Source organism: Neoarius graeffei, chromosome 19 (genome assembly GCF_027579695.1).
Source record: "Neoarius graeffei isolate fNeoGra1 chromosome 19, fNeoGra1.pri, whole genome shotgun sequence".
Taxonomy (NCBI): domain Eukaryota; kingdom Metazoa; phylum Chordata; class Actinopteri; order Siluriformes; family Ariidae; genus Neoarius; species Neoarius graeffei.
In genome coordinates this window covers 54,066,307-54,092,475 of record NC_083587.1, presented here as the reverse complement: position 1 = coordinate 54,092,475, position 26,169 = coordinate 54,066,307, and the positions used below count along the sequence as shown (strand labels likewise).

Here is a 26,169-nt window from a genome sequence, read left to right as displayed (position 1 = left end):
AACATACAGCCAGAGCTACAATGGAATGGTTTAGATCAAAGAATATTCATGTGTTAGAATGGCCCAGTCAAAGTCCAGGCCTAAATCCCACTGAGCATCTGTGGCAAGACTTGAAAATTGCTGTTCACAGACGCTCTCCATCCAATCTGGCTGAGCTTGAGCTATTTTGCAAAGAAGAATGGGCAAAAATTTCACTGTCTAGATGTGCAAAGCTGGTAGAGACATACCGCAAAAGGTGGCTCTACAAAGTATTGACGCAGGGAGGCTGAATACTAATGCACACCACATTTTTCAGATTTTTATTTGTTTAAAATTTTGAAGACCATTTATCATTTTCGTTTCACTTCACAATTATGTGCTACTCTGTGTTGGTCTGTCACATAAAATCTCAATAAAAAAAAAAACAAAACTTAAGCTCGTGGTTGTAAGGTGGAAAAATATGGAAAAGTTCAAAGGGAATGAATACTTTTTCAAGGCACTGTAACTCTTTAAAAAGTCTGATGAAGTAAATTTTAAGGGCACTAAAATGAAGACCAGAAGACAAAATGTGGATAACAAAGCAACCAGTTAGCATGAGATGATGATTGCTGCTCATGTTAGATCTCATCTCATTATCTCTAGCTGCTTTATCCTGTTCTACAGGGTCACAGGCAAGTTGGAGCCTATCCCAGCTGACTACGGGCAAAAGGTGGGGTACACCCTGGACAAGTCACCAGATCATCACAGGGCTGACACATAGACACAGACAACCATTCACACTCACATTCACACCTACGGTCAATTTAGAGTCACCAGTTAACCTAACCTGCATGTCTTTGGACTGTGGGGGAAACCGGAGCACCCGGAGGAAACCCACGCGGACACGGGGAGAACATGCAAACTCCGCACAGAAAGGCCCTCGCCGGCCACGGGGCTCGAACCCGGACCTTCTTGCTGTGAGGCGACAGCGCTAACCACTACACCACTGTGCCGCCCGCTCGTGTTAGATTTTGGTCATTATTTCACTTATGAGAAACCACTTCTCTCACACACACAACAAAACTAATTCTTACATGAAAGTGGGAAGGGGTGGGCCTTCACTCTCAGTCAGTCCAATCTCTGCAAGGAGGCTGCTCTTTAACTGGGCAGCGAGGTCATGGGGGGACGGGCCAGGCTTCGACACATCTATGTCCTGTGCTACGGTCTGCTGCTCTTCTCCACCCCTCTGCCGAGACTCCATACTCATAACGTTTTTCATATTGGCTGAATAGGACATCTTTGTGGGCAGAATCTGGGGAGGAAGATTATAAATCAAGTCAGAGGATCTGAAAACTCTCAAGCACTAAAACTAGTGAAGAATTATGAAAGGGTGATAGAATAAATCTGCATAGTTAGGAATGCTATATTGCTTTTTTTTTTAAACCAAAAAAAAAAAAACCAAAACAGTATTATCAGGGCAATGTGTGTTTACCTGTAAACAGTTCATGTCCACAGTGAGCTCTGAGAGACCTTTGCTTGCCATGTAGGAGGACGAGTAAAGGCCTTGACTCGGCCGCCCGAACAGGTCCTCCTTCCTTGCATTCGGCTATAATATAAAAGCATTTTTTTTTAAATTATAAAAAAACATTATCTGAAGACATCATTAAAAAAACAGCACTATTTAAGCCTGTATGTGAATGATAGATGGACACACTTGGCTCGGAAAGAGAAATCTGACCTGCAGCAAGTGAGGCTGGTCAGCCAGAGGGATGGCCTCGGCCACGGGGACTTCGAAAGGATTTGGCGGAATGCAGCCGAGAAAGGTCATGGAGTCAGAGCGACGGAAGAATGGGTGGTGCTGACCTGTTTCTGCAGGAACAGGCTCTTCCTCCTTATCCTGAAGGGTGGAGCCTAGAAAAGATACACACACACTTCATTTCAGTTACTACGCTGGAGCCATCAAAATAAACTATCGCTCCTGTAAGGAACACAGTCTTGCTAACTGTAACCTGTTCTATAAATATCTGGGTCTGTCTCAGACACTGGGTACTGCGGGGGTACCCCACTAAATATACTCTGTCAATAAACTATACGGTTTTGAATGGTGATGTTGGTTTTAATTTGAAATAAAATGAAAGAAATAATACAGATAAAACTAAATCTTTGATGTGAATACTCTATTCAGAATTTGGCAAAAATTCTGCAAATTTGTGGAAAAATGGCGGCTTGATCTGGGACATGATAAATGGTTGACTACATCGCATTCCCTGAAAAAGGTTGTAGTCCACTGAAAAGTCTACAGTTATCACTAATTGCATTTTAAGTTGTAACTTTATATACCTAAGGATTGGTGCGCTCAGAATAATCATAACTGTAATTAAAGCCGCTAGCAGCCTTGACGGGCCCTCGCACGTGTGGTTCTACAACCCAGGACATTCCGCCACCCAACAAAACAGTCACGTCATATATTCATCAAATGTTCAAAGGTGATGTGCGTCTCCTCCTGATCTCTATCTCACGCTGTAATCTTAAGTCATCTTAGCTTTCCTGTGTCTGCAGTGTGTGTGTGTGTGTGTGTGTGTGTGTGTGTGTGCGCGCGCGCGAGAGAGAGAACTCTGCATGTACACACACAAAATAGTGACCTGCCATCATTGTGCATTTTGCTACAGACATGAAAACTCTGCATGTACATTCATATATGTCTGTAGCAAAATGCACAATGATGGCAGGTCACTATTATTGTGTGTGTGTCAGAGGGAGAGTGTGAGAAAGAGAGAGTGTGTGCTCATAGATGTTGCGTGTGCATGTGAGTGCATACTTGAGTGTGTACATGCATAAATATGCATATGACTGAGTGTGTATGAGTGTGCACAGAATTGTATACGTCACCCATTCTCGTGAGTATTCGTGTGTGTGTATATGATTGCAACTGTGTGTGTATAAAAATATTATGAGTGTGTATGTGTGTGTGTGTGTGTGTGTGCTACATGTATATGAGTGAGTGTGTTGGTGGCGCTATGTCAGGCATGTCATAGATCAATCCGTCAAAGCATTGAAAATTTTTGGCACATTTCCTGCTTGGCTAGATGGTGATACTGTGCTCGGCGTGTGATTTAGATGTGTCAATATCATCAGAATCACGATATCCAATATTTTGTAAACTTTCAGATCAATTCATCAATGAATTGAACATTTTTTCCCCCATTTCCTGCTTGGCCAGATGGTGGTGCTGTGCTAGGCATCTGAATTACACATGTGAATATCACAATCATCTCATTATCTCTAGCCGCTTTATCCTGTTCTACAGGGTCAAAGCCTATCCCAGCTGACTACGGGCGAAAGGTGGGGTACACCCTGGACAAGTCACCAGGTCATCACAGGGCTGACAGACAACCATTCACACTCACATTCACACCTACGGTCAATTTAGAGTCACCAGTTAACCTAACCTGCATGTCTTTGGACTGTGGGGGAAACCGGAGCACCCGGAGGAAACCCACGCGGACACGGGGAGAACATGCAAACTCTACACAGAAAGGCCCTCGTCGGCCACGGGGCTCGAACCCGGACCTTCTTGCTGTGAGGCGACAGCGCTAACCACTACACCACCGTGCCGCCTCATCACAATCATAATACACAATATTTTGTAAAGTGTCAGATCAATCAGTTAAGGCATTGGCAATTTCTGGCACATTTCCTGCTTGGCCAGGTGGTGGCGCTATAACAGGCAGGCCCATTGGGCGTCAGGTTATCATAATATCTATTGAAGTAAGAAGTGTCTGACCATACAGTCAATGCACTGTGGCTTTCTGACATGTTTCCTGTTTATGTGGCAAGATATTAAAATCATAAGGCCATTTCAACATATTACAAGATATAAAAAATCCCTTCGCAATTTAATATCAGCGACATCTTGGCATCACGTATAACAAATTTCACATGAATCTCATGAACCGTCTAGGAGGAGCATGTTAAAATTCATCACGTGTCAAAACACACGTATTCAAAACCTTATTCTTTCCTTGGCCAGTTGGTGGCGCTATACCAGACAGGCATATTGGGTGTCTATATGTCATAATAATCACATTCTCTAATAACCTGAAAGGTTTCAGCCAAATCATTAAATGTATTATGACTTCATGACACATTTCCTGTTTATGTGGCGAGTATTAAAATTCATAATATTGCCATTTCAACATATTACAACATATCAAAAATCCCTTCGCAATTCAACATCGGCAATATCTTGGCATCATTTGCCAAGTTTCACATGAATCTGATGAACCGTCTTGGAGGAGTACGTTAAAAACGACCATGTGTCCAAACGCATATAAGCCCAATTACCTCACTTCCTGTTGGGCGTGGCTAATGCAATGTATTTACAAAAGTCGTTCGTCTTGGGACGAACTACATACGTACCGAATTTGGTATGCGTAGCTGAAACTATATGCCAATCCAAGGACTCCATGACATTAGGGGGCACTATAAAGTCCCTGGGCCATGCCGGGGGCCAAACATCTGTGGCTGAGAAGCGGTTACAATGACTGATGTGTGTATCAAATTTCATGAGTTTTCGTGCATGGGAAATACCTCAAAAAAAGCCAAGCGCGACAGAAAAAATAAATAAATAAATAAATAATAATAATCATCCTTCGAAAAACAACAGGGTCTTCGCACCGAACGGGGCTCGGGCCGTAATAAAACATCACGCAAAATATCTGATCACCGTTGTAACTCCATTTTCCGCAGACCCAAAACCAATACGATCATGTGTTTTGATCTAAACGGAAAGCCTCAGGGTCAAGGTCACGACCTCACCAAAAGTAGTAACTTAAAATCACTACGCCATATAAAATTTTAGTTATAAATCTGCGATTTTGTTTTTTTAAATCGAAAGCTGAAAGTCAGGTATAGAATATGTTTCTTACAGAATATGTTACAATGGTAGCTGGTCTTGTATGAATTTCTGAGCTATAAAATGAGTTATAGTCTATTTTTTACCGTAGCGTGTTATTTGTGTGCGGGGAAGGACACGCATTAACAATCTGCATGTGTAGAATGGAATTTTCCACTCCAGCAGTTAGAAGTCGATCGTGCTTCCGTTCGTGGTCTTTCTGTTACGCGAGTGATCTGTTCAGATGTTATCACTGAAAAGCTGAGTTTTGACAGTTTTATTTTTAGTCTTGCAGTACAAGGCAATAGAATGTTTCTTTTTCATCTTACTTTCATATTTCGTAGTGTTTGCGTATTTTTGGCCAATATTTTGCAACCATGGTCAATTTAGATTGAACTTTTGGATAGAATCTACAGCCAGTCATTTTGCCCCACCCCCGCCTCGCGCGGTAGTGATGTCCCGTTGCTCGCACGCTGCAGCAGAGACCCACGCGACCTTCAGCCAGCACAGTCGCTGTTCTTTTACCAGCGCCGTTATTCTCATCTTTCCGGTGTGTTCTTGATTTTTCCATTGTGTCCTATTTCGCCATATCAAGACCCAAAATATATCATATTATTCATATTTAAGTGAATAATCAATTCAGTCATCCTAATTTGGCATTTTTAACCCAAGCAATCAAAAAGAGGAAATTTATTCAATATTTTCACTCAGCTGTGAAGGAGGGGCTTTAATTCTTCATGATGGAGTTATTTTATATCAATTTTACAAAAGCATTTGAATCGTAATGAAAAAAATTTTCCACAGCGGAGGCCAGATAAAGCAAGAAACTATATTCTTATTAAACATGACAAAAGAAACATTGAGTGTTACGTAAATGCAAAAAAAAAAAAAAAATTAGAAAAATTTATTTTTTGGCCATAATGTCCCAAATGAGAGACCGGTTTCTGAGACGGACCCATCTATCTACATGCTGAGCATTGCGCATGGAGTAAATAGACTCCTGTGTGTTGAACTCACTCTGATTGGTGTCCTCATCATTCTCATGCTCCGAGTCCTCGTTGTCCAAAGCAAGTTCCAGTGGGTCACGATTCCTAAAGGGTTTTTTTTTTTAAAAAAGTCAAAAATACAAGAACTACAAGAGAACAGCAAATATGTGCAACTTGTACAATGTATGAAGGCTGTAGTTCAACCCATTCAGAACATCTGACCTCTTCCTGTCCATCTGTGAGGTGTCCAGCGTGGTCTGTAGGTTCATGGCTTTTATCCAGTAAATGAGAGCCTGGAAGACGTAGGCCACGTGTTTCAGTGAGCACACATCCAGCACGGGCAGCACATCAGAGTGCTCGTCATTATGGGAGCGCATCAGAGAGAGTGCATAGTTCAGGAAGTCTCCACGCGCAGACATCATGCCCTGCCGAGCAGTCAACAAGGTAGCCGTACGCCTACAAGGTAAAAACCCAAAATCATTTACCCGTATTCTAATATTAAAAAAAAAAAACCCTGTAGACAATAGACTACAGTGCCATGAGAAAGTTTGGGCACCCCGTCTGAGGTTGTACAATAATTGACTCTGTCTCCACAGAAAAACACCCTAGTGGCATGTCCTTCCTTTGCCCATCAGAGCCAAGTGCTGGGTTGTTTTGCAGACACTGATTTTAATTATTGGTGTATTCCTTTGTATGAAATTAAATCAAATGTGAAAAATAGGCTGTGCAAAAGTATGGGAACCCTTGACATTTTGTTGCTTTGAAAACCTGTAACTAATCATCACAGAGTAATTGAAAACATCAAGTTGGTTAAGTGAGCTCATTAAGCCTTGAACTTAATAGGCAGGTGCATCCAATCATGACAAAGGCTATTTAAGGTGGCCAAATGCCAGTTCTCTTTCTCTTTGACTGTCCTCTGAAGAGCTGCAAGATGGGGGCCTCAAAACAACTTTCTCATGACCTCAAAATGAAGATTATAGAGCAGTATGGACTAGGGGAAGGCTACAAAAAACTTTCCAAAAGATTTCAGCTGTCAGTGTCTACCGTGAGGAACATTGTAAGAAAATGGAAAGCCACAGGCACAGTCCTTGTCAAGGCCAGAAGTGGTAGGCCAAGAAAAATTTCAGGGAGGCAAAGACGAAGGATGCTGAGAATTGTTAAAAACAACCCACAGACCACCACCAGAGACTTGCAAAGGGATCTAGCTGCAGATGGGGTCACTGTGCATAGGGCAACAATACAGCGCAATTTGCATGAGGAAAGACTGTACGGGAGAGTGATGAGGAAGAAGCCCTTTCTTCGCAGTCGCCACAAATTGAGTCGCTTGAACTATGCAAAAGCACATTTGGACAAGCCAGTATCCTTTTGGAATAAGATCTTGTGGACTGACGAAACAAAAATCGAGTTATTTGGTCACAACAAGAGGCAATACACATGGCGTAAAAAGAACACAGAATTCCAAGAGAAACATCTGCTACCCACAGTGAAATTTGGTGGAGGTTCCATCATGCTGTGGGGCTGTGTGGCGAGTACTGGTACTGGGAACCTTGTTAAAGTTGACGGTCGCATGGATTCCACTCAATACCAGCAGATTCTTGAGGATAATGTGCTAGAGTCTGTAACAAAGTTGAAGTTGCGCCGGGGATGGATGTTTCAACAAGACAATGACCCGAAACATTGCTCAAAATCCACTCGGGCATACATGCAGAGGAACAAGTACAATGTCTTGGAATGGCCATCCCAGTCCCCAGATTTGAATATCATTGAAAATCTGTGGGATGAATTGAAGCAAGCTGTCCATGCTCGTAGACCTTCAAACCTCAAGGAATTAGAGATGTTTTGCAAGGAGGAGTGGGCCAAGATGCCTTTGTCCAAGATCCATACACTCATTGGTGCCTATAGAAAGCGTCTAGAGGCTGTAATTTTTGCAAAAGGAGGCTCCACTAAATATTGATGGAATGTTTCTGTTAGGGTGCCCAAATTTATGCACGGGCCTATTTTTGTTTTGCTGCATATTGCACTTTTTCTGTTAGCCCAATAAACTTCTCTTCAATGCTGAAATATGTCTGTGTCTTTTATTTATTTCATATGTCAAGACTAAGTTGTAGAATCAAACACCCAATTATATATGAATGAAAAATACTGGGATTTGTCAAGGGTGCCCAAACTTTCTCATGGCACTGTATAAAACATTAGCTCTTATTATTTATCCTCAACACAAATGTGTCCGAGTAGGTATGAAAATAGGACCATCCTAAAGCATGCACATGAGAGTCATCGACAACTTTGTCAAGGTGTTTATCATCAACACCCTTTGTTCCCTTTGAGGAAATTGTTCCATTTACACACTGACAAAACCATGATGACCTTATTCTACAGGGCTTTTATTGAATTGATTTTATCCTTCTTTAATATCATGCTTTGGAAACTAGTCTCCAATAGCCTGGGAAATCCCATGCTGCTTTGCACAATCGTTCCGATCTGAAAAGACAGCATGGAAACTATGGTCTAAATGCTCGCCTGAGTTAGGGAGCCAATCAGAGAGTGGGGAGGGGTGGAAAGACGGTGACGCGTACTACTCGACAAACGGAAGCTTGTAGTTTATTTGGGACTGTTTACGGATCACATTTAACATGGCGGCGAGCGATACGAACCAAACTTTCGATCAAGCTTTAGACACTGTTCTGAATAGTTTAGAGCGAAAGTTTGTTTTAAAAAAAAAGAACAGCATTTGGCGTTACAGTCTTTCTTCGCCTCTTCGTCGCTCTAACTACGTCACCGGGTACAACTGCCATGATTGGCCATGGGCTACGTATACGCCAAATGATAGACATTCGCAACGTCCAATAAACGGCCGTTGACAATCGTAAACCACACCTCCCCTACAAGAAATTCAATAGGTGGATTCCAGACCATATTTCACTTGTGATATGGTCTGGTGTTAACCAGACTAAGTCTCCAAAGCAGAGACACTTTGAATAAAATTGTTAAATGGCGTAGTAGGCCGATTCAACAACCAGAACTTAACTTACAACCCTAAATCAGTGTTGTTGTTTTTTTAATTCTATTTATTTATCCATCCATGGGGGGTGGGGGGGTGTTTAAAAAAAAAAAAAGTCATTTCTAAATTTACTTTGGCTTGGATTTCATTTCATACAGTATGAAACGAAGATATTTCATGTTTTGTCCAGTCTACTGTATTTCATTTTCGGCTTCATACATCCACATTCCTGCATTTCAGGCCTGCAACACATTCCCAAAAAAAAAAAAAGTTGGGATGGGGCAATAACTGTGTGACTTGAAACCGGTGATGTCAACAGGCTATTGTAATCAGGATTTGGTACAAAAGCAGCATCCAGGAAAGGCCTAGTCTTTGAGGAGCAAAGATGGGCCAAGGCTCCCCAGTTTGTTAACAAATACATGAGAAAATTATTGAAATGTATAAAAACAATGTTCCTCAAAGAATGATATGAAGGGATTTGGATACATTTCACCCTCCATGGTGCATAAGATCATGAAACAATTCAAGGAATACAGAGGAATTTTGGTGCGTAAAGGGCTCAAGCCTAAGCTGAACACCTGTGATCTCCGATCCCTTGAATGGCACAGCATCAAGAACCGTCATTCATCTACAGCTGATACAACATGAGCTCGGGATTACTTTCGCAAACCTTTAAATCAGGCACTACAATACAGAATGACATCCACAAATGCCAGTTAAAACTTTACTGTGCAAAAAGGAAGCCTTATATTAACTGTGTACAGAAGCACTGTCAACTTCTCAGGGCTTGAAGGCATCTGGGATGGACCATTATCCAGTGGAAGCATGTACTGTCAGATGACTCTGTATTCCAGGTGTTTTTTTTTTTTTTTTTTTAAGAAATGGACACAGTGTGCTCCAGACCTAAGATGAAAACAACCATCCAGGCATTTACCAGCAACAAGTCCAAAAGCCAGGGTGTGTCATGGTATGGGGTTGTGTCAGTGCCCTTGCCCAAGGCAAAAAACACTGTGATGGCAGCATTAAAGCTCATAGACAACGTTTTTCAATTTAAGCACATTTGAAACTTTATATGCTAAAAAACCCTCTGTAATTTACTTCTGGTCCCAAGAAGTATTGTTAATAAGTAATAATTAAAACTGGTTAGTGCGGATCACGGCGAATTTCTGTTCGGCAGATTTTCCTGACCACTTGGCACATGACGTCATTCAAGACAAACAAACCGCTCGAGTTGAGTCCACTTCAGTTTACCTGCATTGCCGTTTGGGAATTTCCAAAGAAAAACCATGCCTTATTGTTGTGCAGTGAACTGTAACAACGGGACCGGCTCAGGAAGAAGTTTTTACCTTTTTCCGAGAGAGAAGACAGAGTGCATTGGCTTTTTCTGGAAGGAGGAGAAGAGGCAGAGCGAGTTGGTTTGCTTTTTCCAAAAGAGAAGAGGCGGAGCGAGAGGGTTGGCTTTTTCCGGAAAAGGAGAAGAGGCGGAGCGAGAGGGTTAGCTTTTTCCGAAAAAGAAGAGGCGGAGCGAGTGGGTTGGCTTTTTCCGAAAGAGGAGACGAGGCGGAGAGAGTGGATTGTGCGCGTGAAGCCAGAGGGTTGGGGGTTTTTTTCCGAAAGAGGAGGAGAGGCGGAGAGAGTGGATTGTGCGCATGAAGCCAGAGGGTTGGGGGTTTTTTTCCGAAAGAGGAGGAGAGGCGGAGAGAGTGGATTGTGCACATGAAGCCAGAGGGTTGTTTTTTTCCGGAAGAGGAGACGAGACAGAGAGAGTGGATTGTGCATGTGAAGCCAGAGGGTTGTTTTTTTCTGGAAGAGGAGACGAGGCAGAGAGAGTGGATTGTGCGCGTGAAACAAAATCAGTCAAAGAAGAAACGGAGCAGCAACGCTCAAGCAAAAAGGAGATGATTAGAGGTAAACATTTTTACTTTTGCTTGCAACTGACAAGTCAAGAATCCTGAGGGATCCTGTACAATCATTGTGGAAATGAGACAAAGGGATATTTCCTCGCTTAGAGTCGGCCATAAGTAGTATAATGCCGCTGACGGCAGGCTAATGTGGCCTACCGGCGCACTGTCAAGTAATCGTTACCCATATCCACTAGGGAGGGCGGTTTAATTATTCTTCAAAAGGGCTCTTATTTAGTATTACGAAGAAAGTAAGAATTTATCATAACTACCAGGATAAATCTTTTGGGCGCGAGTCTTTTTGAGGTCCGGGGTCACCGCGATCAGAGTCGGCCGAGTCGCTGTCCGATTCCTAGGCTGCACGGTCAAACCAGTGAGCCACATTCACTGACTGCTTCGCAACGGCCATAGGTTCAGACATGTATGGTTTCACCTCTCGATATTCAATTTGGAGAGTTCTGACTTCAAAATCGCCATCAGACGTTTTACACAACCTCTCACGACCAAAGTCCGTACACATGTGCTCGGTTCGCAGGTAAACACAGAGCTGCTCCCAGTCTGTTTGGCTTAAATGACGTCACGACGATGGTCGCCTGGCGGTGAAAGTGCGCATAAGTGAGCTGTAAACAAACCTTTGGAAATTGGGCAAAACAGTATATTTTAACCGTTTTATTCAATTTTAGGGTGCAAATTAGACACCAAAAGATTGAATTCACTTTTTGGGTCATTCTTCGAGACAAAGTTGATATTCCACGTTTCACCTCCGACCACTGCCTATGACCTTTAATGCAGAAAAGTACACTGAAATTTTGGAGCGATGTATGCTGCCTTCAAGACAGCACCTTTTCCAGGGATATTTCAACACCACAATGCAAAACCACATTCTGCACACATTACAAAAGACATGGCTGAGGAAGAAGGGGGTGCCTGTCCGCAATGCAGAATGTGTGGAGAATTTTGAAACTAAGAATGAGAGAAAATAATCCCTGAAATGCTTCCTTGCTTGACGTCTTCAGTCTTATGAGACGGAACGGCAATATGATGTGATAAACGCTCGACCGTCCCAACTTTGAAACGTGTTGAGAAGCAAAACTGAAGTGTGCTTATTAAAAAATAATTATGAGACATCAAATGTGCTGTTGTACTGCTTTGAATGTAATACAGGTCAAAGACTTACACTACCGTTCAAAAGTTTGGGGTCACCCAGACAATTTTGTGTTTTCCATGAAAAGTCACACTTTTATTTACCACCATAAGTTGTAAAATGAATAGAAAATAGAGTCAAGACATTTTTCTGGCCATTTTGAGCATTTAATCGACCCCACAAATGTGATGCTCCAGAAACTCAATCTGCTCAAAGGAAGGTCAGTTTTATAGCTTCTCTAAAGAGCTAAACTGTTTTCAGCTGTGCTAACATGATTGTACAAGGGTTTTCTAATCATCCATTAGCCTTCTGAGGCAATGAGCAAACACATTGTACCATTAGAACACTGGAGTGATAGTTGCTGGAAATGGGCCTCTATACACCTATGGAGATATTGCACCAAAAACCAGACATTTGCAGCTAGAATAGTCATTTAGCACATTAGCAATGTATAGAGTGGATTTCTGATTAGTTTAAAGTGATCTTCATTGAAAAGAACAGTGCTTTTCTTTCAAAAATGAGGACATTTCAAAGTGACCCCAAACTTTTGAACGGTAGTGTATAAATAATTTTTTTCGGTTTTCAATTTCAATACTTCGCACACTGAGTTTCAGCTTCTTCCCTCTGGACGAAGGTATATTATATTATTAGTTCCAACGTGCAAAGCAAAGCCGTATAAAAATAGCTTTGCTCCAGCAGCCAGCCATTACTCAAATGAACAAGTTACTGCAATATTGCACAGATATAGATGCAACATTTATGTTTTGCCCCCCCCCCCATTCTGGGTGTTGTCTTGTTTGTAAAATCCGCGTCAAGATGGATAATGACTCGCCTATAGCAAACCAAATCAACCTACCGACACAAAGTAACCTGAAAAATGATAATGCTAACCATAGTCAAATAACTCCTTCACGTTATATCATAGTGTACAGGAAAAAAAAAATCTGTAGTTTTGCTGAAAGCGCAAAGAATACCTCGGTCACCCCAGATGTTATTAGGACAGAATAAGGCTACATAAAGTTACCCTTCCAAAGGATTCAAGTACTCCAAATTACATTAGCTTGCACTTTGATCCAACTGCACAACAGAACGTTCACTTGCCTGGTGAGCTAGATAATTAATTTACGAACTGTCCACTCCTGTAAGGTTATAAATCTAATAGATGAAAACATTTATTTGCGAAACAACACCACGAGCAGCAGTAATGTTCACTGATTGACCTGCGTCCGTCCATTGCTCGCAGGCTGGCCTCCTCACGCGCAGTCATACGCTCCCTGCGGCCGGAGTGCTGCGAGGCATGCAGCGGGTGGCTTGGGTGCCCAGGATCTCCCGCAGAGGACAGAGCCGAGCCGTAGCGTAACTGAGCCTCTGTTGAGTCCATGATGGACACCATCCAGTTCCACGTTGGGACCAGCTTCTCCTCCACATAGTTCTGGAAGACCAAATATAAAAGATCATCAACTGTCAGGACAAAGTGCTTTGAAATTTGAACCTTTTGTTGAATGAAGAACACCGATCTAAAATGGACAGCGTTGATTTGTTTGCAATTTCCCCCTTTTCTTGTTCTGATATTTATTCGTTTTTTTGTGGCTCTAATATACTTTACCAATGCTCTTACCTGTAGGTTGACTGCATCCTGATAGGTGAGTTTCACTGCAGCGGGGTACTGTGAGTAAACCAGGTGGTTGTATTTGGGGATAAGGCTCATGAGGTCAGAAATCTGCCGGATGACAATGCTGTAGGCTCTTGCCAGGCTGCTGGCAGATGTCAGGTAGCTGCTGGAGTTGCTGGCCTCCAGGGCCGCAGCTGCCGCTGCTGCACTGGTGCTGATGGCGCTGCTGCGGCGCAAATTGGATGGGTCGATGTAGATGAGGCCTGCAGAGCTCGCTATAGACAGTCAGGAACATTTAGATATGTGAATCCATATAGTTCCAGTGAAACACATTCAACAGGTGAAACAGGTTTCATTTATAATGCATATTAAAAACCTCCTGTTGGTTCTTAAAGCTTTTAGGAATGTAATGTCTGAAAGCTGAATAGAAGTTTCAAGACCAAACACTGCTTTACTCAAATCACGCAAAAAATAAGCAGTGAAAATTGAAATGGCTCAACACTTAAGCTTTAACAAGCTTGAACCAGTTTAAAAAAAAAAAAAAAAAAGACAGAGAGAGAGCGCAAGCAAAGCCCTGCATTACACTTGAAGTATATTTTACACTACAAAAATAAATCAATTTATTATTTTTTTTTTCACGGTGCGGTTTCCATCAAATCCTGCGCTCTGATTGGCTGGCGAGCGGGTCCGTATCCTACGGTACGGACCCCAGTTACAGACCTCTGGCGACTCACTCGTTCACAACAATAAACATAGTAGAATTGTGTCGACATTTATAAGATTTATTTATAAGATTATCAAAAATCTTGTAAATTTTTGCCAGCATTTCTCAGGAGAATAGCATTAATTTTACAGCATGGATAGTGATAACGACAGTCTTCACAGCGAAAGCGAGTTTTACTACCCTGAGGAAGAAGAAATAAAAGAAAACATTTCAGGAGAAAGCTAAAAACCTCTAACTGTTGCTAACGCCGAGCAAAAACATGGCTGAATCCTGAATGGCTAAATTTTGTATAAATAGGGGACTACATACAGTAGGCGGCAAAATGTACTTTTTTCCTGCCATGGAAGTGCACTTGTATACCGAGGAGGAATCAATTTGCATTACAGCCATGAATGAGGATTCAAAATGGCGGCTCGGTTTTTCCTTTCGGGCGTTCTCGTTTTCTGTTAGAATTTGGTAAAGAAAAAAATAAATATATTATTTACCAGCTTAAGGTCTGTCCGTATGGTGAAATACCGTGACCTCGGCCCAGAGGGCCTCGATCAGTACTTTCAAGACCTCGGTCATGGTATTTCACGATACAGACCTCCCAGCTGGTAAATAACACATCAGAATGGCCAAAAGAAGTCAATGTTTTCAATAACTTAAAGGCGGAGAAGTAGAAACGTGTTTTTTTTTTTGCACTAAAACAGAACAGCAGTTAAATACGGCGAGGTTTATTGAGTCCTTGGACAGAGGCAACGATTCTCTAAAACCGCACGGTAGTGGATATATTCACAGACAAAAGCTGAGTAAATTTAGCCCTTTTAGAACTGCCGCCAAGCAACCGGAAGTAGCGGACGGGAGTCGTATGACGTCACAGGTATGTGTCAGCCACGAACAATACGAGCGACCAAAGCGAGCAGGAAATTAGTGAGGGACGAACTTCAAGTCTTAGTAGTTTTTCGTCAGTTCAAGTTGATGACATACTGCCAGAAGTAGTAGTGGCCCGCGATAGGGAAGAAGTGAGCGGTATCGAACCATACCGATTCGAGCCAGAATTGTCCGATAAGAGCGGGGTCAGTGACTGTGACAATGATGAACCCGAGGACGATCATGATGACTGACTTGCAAATATGGAATGCTAAACTTTCCAAAACATTCTTAGAATTGGAATAGACTTTAAAAAAAAAAAACCCTAAGATGATATGCTAGCCGAGTACAGCTACAGCTGACAGTCTTCAGTTCAACTTTTTCGTGGCTGTGCATAGTTTATCACCAGCAGTAGATCGCCCAGTCAGTAAATGCGCCTTTGGATGACTGGAAGTTGAAGATGAATTCCTTAAGTTAGGAGTAATGTAGCATGTTGGAAACAAAATGCTTTGCAGTTCATTGTAGCAAAGTCTTAACTAATTACTTATTACCTTGATCTTTCGGGAAAAGGAACAGGGCCACTCCCTCCCAGCTGGTGCAGCATTTGCTGCACCCAGCAGTGATACATCGCTTTCTGGGCGCTTTCCCTTTTTTCTTCTCCATAAACAGTCGTAGACAGCAGTTTAACGATTTGCTTCTCTTTCTATGTCGTGTTCGGTCGCAAGTCTCCATCAAAATGAATGTGATCTAGCAGAGAGTCGGACGGAAGCTACACCATGTGGACGCAAGTGGAAAAACCGCAGGTAAAACCACTCACACTCCTGATGTCACACGAAAGCCAGCTAAATAATGGCGACGTTGGTATTGGGACTCCCTTGGCGGGAAATTTAAACTCGACAAATTCCGAATGTTCCTGACGTGGGTTTCAATGATAAGTTTTCATTGTCAGGACTTGTACTATCATCATCCAAGGGGGAAAGGGTGCAGTGACCATTGTGAAAGCACTTAGGGGGTTAAAGTCGTCTTGATGATGCGGTCCAGTCTAAATTAACCATTATCCACTCTGAAACCTTCACCCTCCAGACTGAATGCTCCGTGGGTTCATTATACATCTCTTTGTAATGTGAATGCTGAAAACAGAACGAGAGTAAATGCCACCTACCTGCAGGAGTGGAGGAGCTAGTGGGGGCACCACCAGCTGCACGCTGGCTGGGAGTGGTGCGCACTGCCCACTGCATGGAGCGTGGGGCCTGAGCAGCGCTGTTGGCATGAGCAGAGCCTGTAGTTCTCTCGAGCGGTTCATCCAGCAGGTACGTCTCTTGATCGGCGTCATCACTCTGACTGCTGCTGCTGTCCGAGTCACTTGAGTCGTTTGACTGGGAGTCGTCCTCGGAGAAGAAGGCAGGCACACTGCTGGCACCTTCAGGACATGAAGCAGAAGCAAAATCAGTCTCAAACATCACGATATTCATTAATTTGAGTTTGTGTTATACAGGTCTAGTACTGAATATCCAAGGCACTAATAAAAAGCCAACATTGCACAGCAATACATGGGGTGATTTCAGACAAGTGTGTGTCCCATGTTAGCACTACTACCACCAAAACGACACACAATGCATCAAAAATGCCAAAAAAGAACTGGTGACCAATGTCTTGTTAAGGTCCCATTCTTCAAATCAGCAAATTGGCTCCCGAGTGGTGGCTACCCATAGCCAGGAGCTCATGAGAGCTAAAGTGGTCTGTGCTCTCAGGGAGGAGTGGCGTGACAGCATACTCACTCTCCTCTGTCAATTACAGCAATGCTAACCAATCACTGGTGTCTGTCTGTGAGCTCATGCATATGGAAGTGGTGGATCACACTTTCCTCAGAGGGTGTTTCACCCTCCCTAGTTCGTAGCTGTCTTGCGATCAGAGAGACCTCTCCGATGGCCACATCTAAATTACGCAGAAAATTGGAGGAAGACGGGGAAAGGAAAGGAAATTAAATAAAATAAAAGTCAGCAAAGTAGGCAGTTAATTCGTTAAAATTAAAACACTCTTTTCTGATTAGTAACAACACAAACAATAGCTTTAAAATTTAAGATACTGCTTTAAAAGTCCCATACAGAAATTTTCTGTAATTTGGATTGAAATCACAGCAAAACATGCAGCATTCAAAATATCAGAAAGAAGAGTTAGTTACTGTATTTTCCAGACTATAAGAGAAACTTTATTCACATTACTACTTGTATTCAGAAAAATACTCCAATTACCAAACACCGACTTCATAAATTCAGGTCAAACTAACACTCCGAGCTTTCGGATTCTCTAGAAATGCCTGTCCACCAAATTACAGCACTGTGTGTCCAGTGATTTCTAAGTCATCTAAAAATCAGCGTACATCATGCACTTTATCCGTTTACACAAGGCGTTTGAAGGCAAATCAAATAACTAGGTGCTTGGAAGGACAGGGGTCATTACTAGCAGATCACATCCTGTACTTGGGTAAATCAAACTTCAGCTCTGCTTTGGTACAAAGTTCAATTCTCTCATCAGACTGGCCAGGAGTGGATAAATTTTCAGGGTTTTTTCTAGAAAAATTTAGTATGAGGGCGCTCACCATGGCGAGGGAGCGAAGCGGATGGTGCCGGTTGTCCCCCCCCGCCGTGCAAAGCCTTTGAAAAATGCTCCAATGGGACATTCTGAGGCTATCGGAGAGAGAAATTGTAACAAATTGTCTGTCAACATTGCAAAAGAAAGAAGTAATCTTCTTCTGCCCCGGACAGTCTTTGGCTTTCTTCCGCTTCGTGCCGCGGGATGACATCTTTAAATGCCCAAGTGTCAACAAAAACAACTCGCGAACTACTTCTGTCAAAAGCTCCCGCGCCGGTGGGTGAAAGGTCATTCAGTCTCGAGAAATCTCGCTCTACAAGTCAGCTGACCTTGTATGTAACCCATGTCAAATCTCATGAGAGCAGCCGCGACAAGTAAACAACTAAACAACATGGCGCCTCAGTCTGGAAAACGCCAATTCAGATTGTTTTAGCACCGTCTGGCGGTGTATCTACTATGATTGGAATATTTCTGGAGTAATTATAACATATTTGATGATCAGACACATTGTCACGTGGTGTTGCTGGGATGTTTTCACGGAGTCGGTAAGGGGGCGCACGCCGAGAGTAAGAGGGCGCAGCGCCCCTGTTCCCCCGTTTAGACGAAAGCCTGAATTTTGTATGAACTGCAGCCTACAGTAGTTTCAGCTGCCAAGGGTGATATTAACGTATGTGTTGTAATACGCCATCATTTTTATAGTAATATTTTAAACAGTGACTTGTACGGTAGATGCAAAACAAACGATTTAAAATGCACATGATGGTCTCCAGTGTCCTCTCTGGGACGGCACCATTAACTCCACACCAAACCTGGCTGTATCACACCATCCTCTGCTTGAACATAATTTTTTGAAAAAAACAGTTTAGTAAAAAGAACTTAAAAACTACCTAGCCTTTGTTAAAGCATATACGCAGAGCCATGGCCTCACTTTCGTTTATAAATGCCTTGAGACCTCAAGAATGGCACAGGAATAGTTTTAAGCGTTAACAATAAATCTAATATAGTCATTTTCACAATTAAAGTGATTTATATAGGTAGCGGTCTGAGTGAATGACTTTAATGTCCGTAACGTCACAGCAGGAAGTCTATCGGTCTCATCGCCATTTCCGCTATACTAAAACACAGAGCTGACTGCAACTCCGATCCTCCAGTTTGAGCTAATTTATCACCATGCCACGTAGATGTGTTGCTGGCCGGTGCAGCAACACGACAGAAGGTGGATTTACGTTGCATTCATGGCCCAAGAATGTTCAAACTGCAAAGATTTGGATGCATTTTGCGAGAAGTTCACGGGCACACTGGGTGCCTACGAAGTGGTCTCTCCTCTGCTCTGCACATTTTACTGAAGACTCGTACGAGACCTCTGATCTGTTGAGGAGCGTTGGCTATAAGCCCATATTGGAAGAGGGTGCAGTATCAACAATTAAAGTAAAAAGTATTTATTTATTTATTTTAAAGTGAGTTCAGTTGCACCAGTCCTCCTGGACTGTGAGCCGAGGGTTGTTGCTAAAACCCAGGATGGAACGGGACATATCGCTCGGGCAATAACCTCCCCGCAGTTGTTGCTAAAACCAGTGACCTCCCGTTCCGTCCCAGGTTTTAGTAATTGCCTGAGCCGAGCAGTAATGGCAGAGTACACAGTATGGAGAGAATGAGTGGAGCAGCCGTCTTATTTCTAAACTGCATATTGCTGCCATCTCGCCCTTACATGGAAGAAGCGAATGAACAGAGAACTGAACGAACAACTGAAAGTCAGATGGTTTCAAAACAATCAGCCACAAGATCGGCCTTCAAGAAGTGAGAACACAGATGGGTAAGCTCCGACTCTCATTTGGATATAAAACAACAAAAACACGTTGTTTACCTGCATTTAGATGAATACATGTAACTTGTATTGTGTGCAAGTTAGCGGTGTAAGATTATTTAATTTGCTTCAGAATGTGATTGTCTCAGTTCATCTGAGTATTTAATTAGCCTTTTACGTTTTATCAGTGAAAATGCATGCATGTACAAGTTATAACACCTATCCTGTTTTAATGAGAGTCAACCCACAATCAATGAAGTCAAATCAGTCTTAGTTGAGCAAGTCGGTAATGGTATTTCTTACTTTCAACAATTTTTTTTTTTTTTAATTTATATGACTTTGGTCTATAGCTGTCAAAGGCCTCGGCCTTAAAACCGGTTACCGCTGTGATGTCACACACTCAGGGCTGGCTGGCTCAGCGGGGCAGCTCGAATGCCAACTTTGCGCTCGATTTTAACTCTCAAAAATATATTTAAATTCCCATTTATGCAGCATACAAGAGTCAAGGATGGCCATACTATCCACTCAGAAATGTATTTAAAAATAAAAGGTTCTGCGTATCTGCTTTAAGCATTGCGTGAAATATAAAAGCCTGGTAGATTAATGAAACAACAAAGCAACACGTATTCTGCCTTATACTGTACAACTTATAGACTGGAAATTACAGCAAATTAAGGTTAATAGGGTTTGTTGTTAGGAACATCCGAATGGTTCTGTTTCAGCACTTCCTGACTGGATTGTTAAGCATGTAAACTCCAATCAGGTGGTGCGGAAATGAGGTTCCTGCAAAGTCGTCAGATAAAACGGTGTGCACACTTCATACTGGACCCGACAAAAAAACGCAACAAAGGAAAGAGGAGCTCATACCAAACAAAGGAAATGCCAGGGACACCCTACTTCCTGTAAATGAGAAAGTGTCCATTGAACTAAACACTAAAGAAAACTAGTGGTTCATACAAGGGGAACAAGTATGTAAAAGCAGGTGGGAAAACACATCTGATTTATTTTTAAAACATCAAAATACTATTTATAAATAAGTATGAACACAAAGTCATTACACAGGCTTCACCCCACTTTCTCAAGATGTGCGTTCAAGGTCAAAGGTTATTTAAATTAAAGCATCTAATATTTCATCCAAAAATACAGGCGGCAGTTAGCATTATGAAATTCACATCATGCTAACCTGTTATTTGGTTTCATTCACTTTTAAGCAATTTTGCATTTGGTACCTGCTTCAGAACCTGCTGTCGCTGCAGTGACGACACTGCGGCGCCCGCTCGCATTGTCCTGGTTGCTATGGTTACTTTCGCTGTCGCTCTCCGTCTCAGCAGCAGCTAACAGATCGAGCTCCATGTCACTTCCTGAAAAAAAACGTACGAAAAAAAAGCAAGGGACGAAATCTAAATGTGCAGCTCTGTGTTTTTTACGGATCCAAAATTAAAATATCAGATCTTTACCGTCCTCATCGTGTTCATCATGCTGTCCCTCAGCTTCTGCAGGCTCTTCCCCCTGCTCCTCCTGGTCGTCGTGGTGATCTTCCTCCCCAGCGACCCCCTCCACCACCTCCACCTGAACACACCCAGGATCAGTTATTAGCACAAAGCATCAAGTTTAAAAAAAAAAATACGCATGTTTGTGTGGATGGGTTCCTGACCTCCTCGACATCAGCAGACACAATGTCGTCCTGTTCCTCGTCTCGTCCACGTGCGGTCTGGGATTGGCTGCTGCGTCGTGGTTGAGGGTTCCTGATGATGTAAGAGGAAGCTGATTGGCTGGAACTGGACAAGAAAGAAATAAACACAGTTATAGTCAAATACTAAATGGAGACAATAGGTGAAATAGCTTTACATTTTAAGATTTTAAAGCAGATACGCAGAACCATGGCCTCACTTTCGTTTATAAATGCCTTGAGACCTCAAGAATGGCACAGGAATCGTTTTAAGCGTTAACAATAAATCTAATATATTAATTTTTACGATTAAGTGATTTATATAAGTAGCGGTCTGAGTGAATGACCTTGACGTCCGTAACGTCACAGCAGGAAGTCTATCGGCCTCATCGCCATTTCCGCTATACTAAAACACAGAGCTGACTGCAACTCCGATCCTCCATTTTGAGCTAATTTATCACCATGCCACATAGATGTGTTGCTGGCCAGTGCAGCAACACGACAGAAGGTGGATTTACGTTGCATTCATGGCCCAAGAATGTTCAAACTGCAAAGATTTGGACGCGTTTTGCAAGTTGTTCACGGGCACATTGGGCGCCTACGAAGTGGTCTCTCCTCTGCTCTGCACATTTTACTGAAGACTCGTACGAGACCTCTGATCTGTTGAGAAGCGTTGGCTCTAAGCCAGTATCGAAAGAGGGTGCAGTACCAACAATTAAAGTAAAATAAAACAAAGAAAAGGAAAGCATTTATTTTAAAGCGAGTTCAGTTGCACCAGTCCTCCTGGAGTGTGAGCCGAGCGTTGTTGGTAAAACCCAGGATGGAACGGGACATATTGCTCGGACAGTGACCTCCCCGCGGTTGTTGCCAAAACTGGTGACATCCTGTTCCGCCCCGGGTTTTAGTAATTGCCTGAGCCGAGCAGTAACGGCAGAGTACACAGTATGGAGAGCATGACTGGAGCAGCCGTCTTATTTCTAAACTGCATATTGCTGCCATCTCGTCCTTACGTGGAAGAAGCGAATGAACGGAGAACTGAACGAACAACTGAAAGTCAGATTGTTTCAAAACAATCAGCCACAAGATCGGCCTTCAAGAAGCAAGAACACAGACGGGTAAGCTCCGACTCTCATTTGGATATAAAACAACAAAAACACGTTGTTTACCTGCATTTAGATTAATACATGTAACTTGTATTGTGTGTAAGTTAGCGGTGTAAGATTATTTAATTTGCTTCAGAATGTGATTGTCTCAGTTCATCTGATTATTTAATTAGCCTTTTACGTTTTATCAGTGAAAATGCGTGCATGTACATGCATGTTGCATAAGTTATAACACCCATCCTGTTTTAATGAGAGTCAACCCACAATCAATGAAGTCAAATCAGTCTTAGTTGAGCAAGTCGGTAACGGGATTTCTTACTTTCACCAGAAATTATTTATTGATATGACTTTGGTCTATAGCTGTCAAAGGCCTCGGCCTTAAAACCGGTTACCGCTGTGATGTCACGCACTCAGGGCTGGCTGGCTCAGCGGGGCAGCTCGAATGCCAACTTTGCGCTCGATTTTAACTCTCAGAAATATATATGTTTTTATTCCCATTTATGCAGCATACAAGAGTCAAGGATGGAGATACTATCCACTCAAATTTATTTAAAAATAAAGGGTCTGCGTATCTGCTTTAACATTTCCATAACAGCTCGAATTAAAGAGTTATTTCTGTAATCCTCTGTGTGTGAGAGCGCGCATATGCACTCACTTGTTGGATTGATCAGGTGAGGGGCGTGGGGGCAGCGGTTCTACGGAAAAAAGCTCCTCGCTGCCCTGCACAGCATCGATACTGGTGCTGGCGAGTGTGAATGGTGCTGTTGGCCTGGCGATGCCCATGCGCACTGGCACAATCAGAGACTCTGCTACGTTACACAGCTCCTCGACGGCATAAGGCAGCAGCGCCTGGAACACACGCCTGCACTTCCCAATGGGCTGCGGGACAAAGTTACTGCAGAACAAAGAGGAGCAGAGGAAACGTAAACACGTTAAAGAAAATCAGTGTGATTCGGAAATATAGTATTGTCGCACAAGTCTAGTGTACAAAATTTTAGCATTTAGGACAGCCAAAAAAAAAAAAAGCCTGCCATCACCAAATAGTAAGAAATTCACCAATAGTGTTATTGTGATGCACATTGTGTGTGATCAAAGTGTGCAGGACGTTCATCTGGGGGACAAAAATTCTTCTGGGTTGCTTCACCAAGATTGGACACTGAAACTGTTCATATCGACTACTACACACACACACACAGAGAACAGATCATCAATTTGATCCACATACTTTTTCTTCTTGGACGATGCCATCTCTACACTAAGGATGACAAATACTCTGGCAACAGAGCGCAGGAAGCGACGTGTGACGCAGATGGCCTCCTCTCTGCGACCTGGGGTGTATTTGTTCTGCAGTTCCTTCACTAGTGTGCCCAACAGTGTGTCGATAAACTACACAACATAATGAAAACCACAAGATCATTAAGAAATCCAGTCCTGCAGCATGTTTACTGTACATGCACTTCATTAGCCCAGGAAATGTGGCACTACAAAACAGGGTGGGCCATGTGTTTGCGTTTATTTCCATGTAATTTTTCTGTGACTCACAGTGAGGTCTGGAGCACACTTGACGATGAGGCAGTGAGTAAAGCAGTCCAGCCTGATTGTACCACTCTGCTGGTTCAGGTACATCTGCTCCTCCGGCAAGAGATGAGCAATCCGGCTGCTCGCACTCAGCCTTCAAAATAAACACAGAAAAACGAGCACACTATGGAAGGTGTTTGAATGTAAGGAAGTAAGTTTAATATAAAATCAGTACTGAATTGGCTAAACAAATTCGACAGACATCAGAACAAATTAAACCGTTCAAATACTATTCCATTTTATATAAATACTGAGAACAAATGTGTTAAGATTTCATTTTCTACTTTAGGGAGCACGTTTCTACAGTCAAGCTAAATTATAAAATTTAATTAAACGTCTCATTTGTATTTGAGAAAAGGGTCGAGAAAAGCCACTTACGGATCTTTGTTTTCCTGTGAGCCAAACATAATCATGCACTTAAGAGCATTCCAGTCCTGCAGCACGCGCTCCAGAGCCAGCTGGGCAAAGCGTGGAGGCTCTAGGTCATGGTCCGGCATGTCAGAGTCTATTGGGGGGGGGCACAGAGATGAGAGAGAGAGAGAGAGAGAGAGAGAGAGAGAGAGAGAGAGAGAGAGAGAGAGAGAGAGAGAGACACCAAGACAGAGAGAGACACCGAGAGAGAGAGAGACACACACACACACACCGAGACAGAGACACACACACACCGAGACAGACACACACCGAGACAGACACACACCGAGACAGAGAGAGAGACAGACACACACCGAGACAGAGAGAGAGACACACACACACACACACCGAGACAGACACAGAGAGAGAGAGAGACACACACACCCCGAGACAGACGCATGCACACAGTGAGACAGAGAGAGAGACAGACACACACACACACCGAGACAGACACACACAGAGACCATGAAACATTAAGACTAGATTAAATCAAAATTGAGCTCACAATCCAGCTGTTGCAATGCTTTTAATCTCATCACTAAATCTTGGTTTGTAGTGGGGCAGCATAGCTAACCTATTGTGCATTTTGTGATACAAGCACCAAATTTGGCACAAATGTACATTGACATATGGCGAACATTTTCAGATATTGAGCCACTCGGAATTCTCTCTTCATGTCCGCCATATTGGAATTCAAAATGGCCGCCATTTGAAATCTACATTTGCGCTTATCTGACCTAAACTTCACTTCCCTGTTGTTTCCATTCTGTGGACTGTTACATGAAGAATAGATATATTTATATTCCAATTAAATTTAAGGTAATACTAGCACTGTGTTTGCCATCCAGACTGGTCCTATTGCAAGAGGATAGTGATGACCACATCAGTGGATTTTATACTTTTCCTCATTAAATAATATTTGGTGCAGGTGATGACCTAATCAATACCTCATTAAGTAAAATGAGATGTGTTGGAATCCCAGCACAGACACTGGAATGAAATGGCTGCCGTACACAGAGATGCTGATTTAAGAAAAGATTTAAGTGGTCTCTTATTTCTTTCCTCCCAAAACATACATTTGGACACCAGAATCGAGTCAATAGCAGCATTAGACCCAAAGATAATCGAAAATGTAGATTTCAAACAACGGCCATTTTGAAATCCAATATGGCGGCTCATTGGTACAAAATATGCGATGCAGATTGTTACCATTGGATTCCTTGCCCCCCAAAACATACATTTAGACACCAGAATCGAGTCAATAGCAGCATTAGACCCAAAGATAATCGAAAATGTAGATTTCAAATGGCGGCCATTTTGAATTCCAATATGGCGGACATGAAGGGAGAATTCCGAGTGGCTCAATATCTGAAAAATGTTCGCCATATATCAATGTACATTTGTGCCAAATTTGATGCTTGTATCACAAAATGTACAATCCTTTTGAATATTCGAGCTAAACCGCCCCACTATTGAGGTTTACAGTAATATTAGAAAACTTTAATCCTGCTACTTGGAACTCAAATTTAAATTTCAGTCAGAAAGATAAGGGAAAGCAAAAGAAGCACTCGAAAGTAAACCTTGTTGACTCAACCTCGCAGCACATTAAGAATACCTGTGAACCTGGTGCGTTAAAGAAACAGGATTTACACTGCTGTAGGGAACCGGAGTGCTGGTTTAAGGAGTGCGACTTTTTACATACCTTCTGCATTAACAGCTTTGCGGTTCCTGTCCTCTCGGATACGGGGCGGCCGGTACTGACAGTGCTCCACACTCTGCCGTGCAACTGTCTGCACCAGGAATAGCAAGATGTGCTCACCCCTGCAGGGATGAAGACAGCAGAAGGAAAGGGAAAGAAAAGGACAGAGACGGAGGAGAAGAACGACAAATACCACTTGTCAAATCAGCAGCAGAAGAAAACTGCTGTTCAACAGTCAAGT

At 42.6% G+C, this 26,169-nt stretch overlaps 1 protein-coding gene across 3 annotated transcripts in view; it reads right to left on the bottom strand.

Moving 5' to 3' along the window:
• Positions 1-26,169, bottom strand: part of ubr5 (ubiquitin protein ligase E3 component n-recognin 5) — a 111,065-nt gene that overhangs the window by 24,102 nt on the left and 60,794 nt on the right. For all 3 annotated transcript variants that reach the window (XM_060900311.1, XM_060900312.1, XM_060900313.1), the window contains exons 30-45: positions 25,932-26,050; positions 24,197-24,323; positions 23,783-23,912; positions 23,466-23,626; positions 22,896-23,135; positions 21,123-21,246; positions 20,926-21,037; positions 20,698-20,829; positions 16,235-16,492; positions 13,503-13,771; positions 13,105-13,316; positions 6,061-6,294; positions 5,870-5,943; positions 1,697-1,869; positions 1,451-1,564; positions 1,053-1,270 (exon numbers count right to left, since the gene is read on the bottom strand). In XM_060900311.1, the coding sequence (XP_060756294.1) occupies positions 1,053-1,270; positions 1,451-1,564; positions 1,697-1,869; positions 5,870-5,943; positions 6,061-6,294; positions 13,105-13,316; positions 13,503-13,771; positions 16,235-16,492; positions 20,698-20,829; positions 20,926-21,037; positions 21,123-21,246; positions 22,896-23,135; positions 23,466-23,626; positions 23,783-23,912; positions 24,197-24,323; positions 25,932-26,050 (2,697 nt within the window). The remainder of the gene's footprint in view (positions 1-1,052; positions 1,271-1,450; positions 1,565-1,696; positions 1,870-5,869; positions 5,944-6,060; positions 6,295-13,104; positions 13,317-13,502; positions 13,772-16,234; positions 16,493-20,697; positions 20,830-20,925; positions 21,038-21,122; positions 21,247-22,895; positions 23,136-23,465; positions 23,627-23,782; positions 23,913-24,196; positions 24,324-25,931; positions 26,051-26,169) is intronic.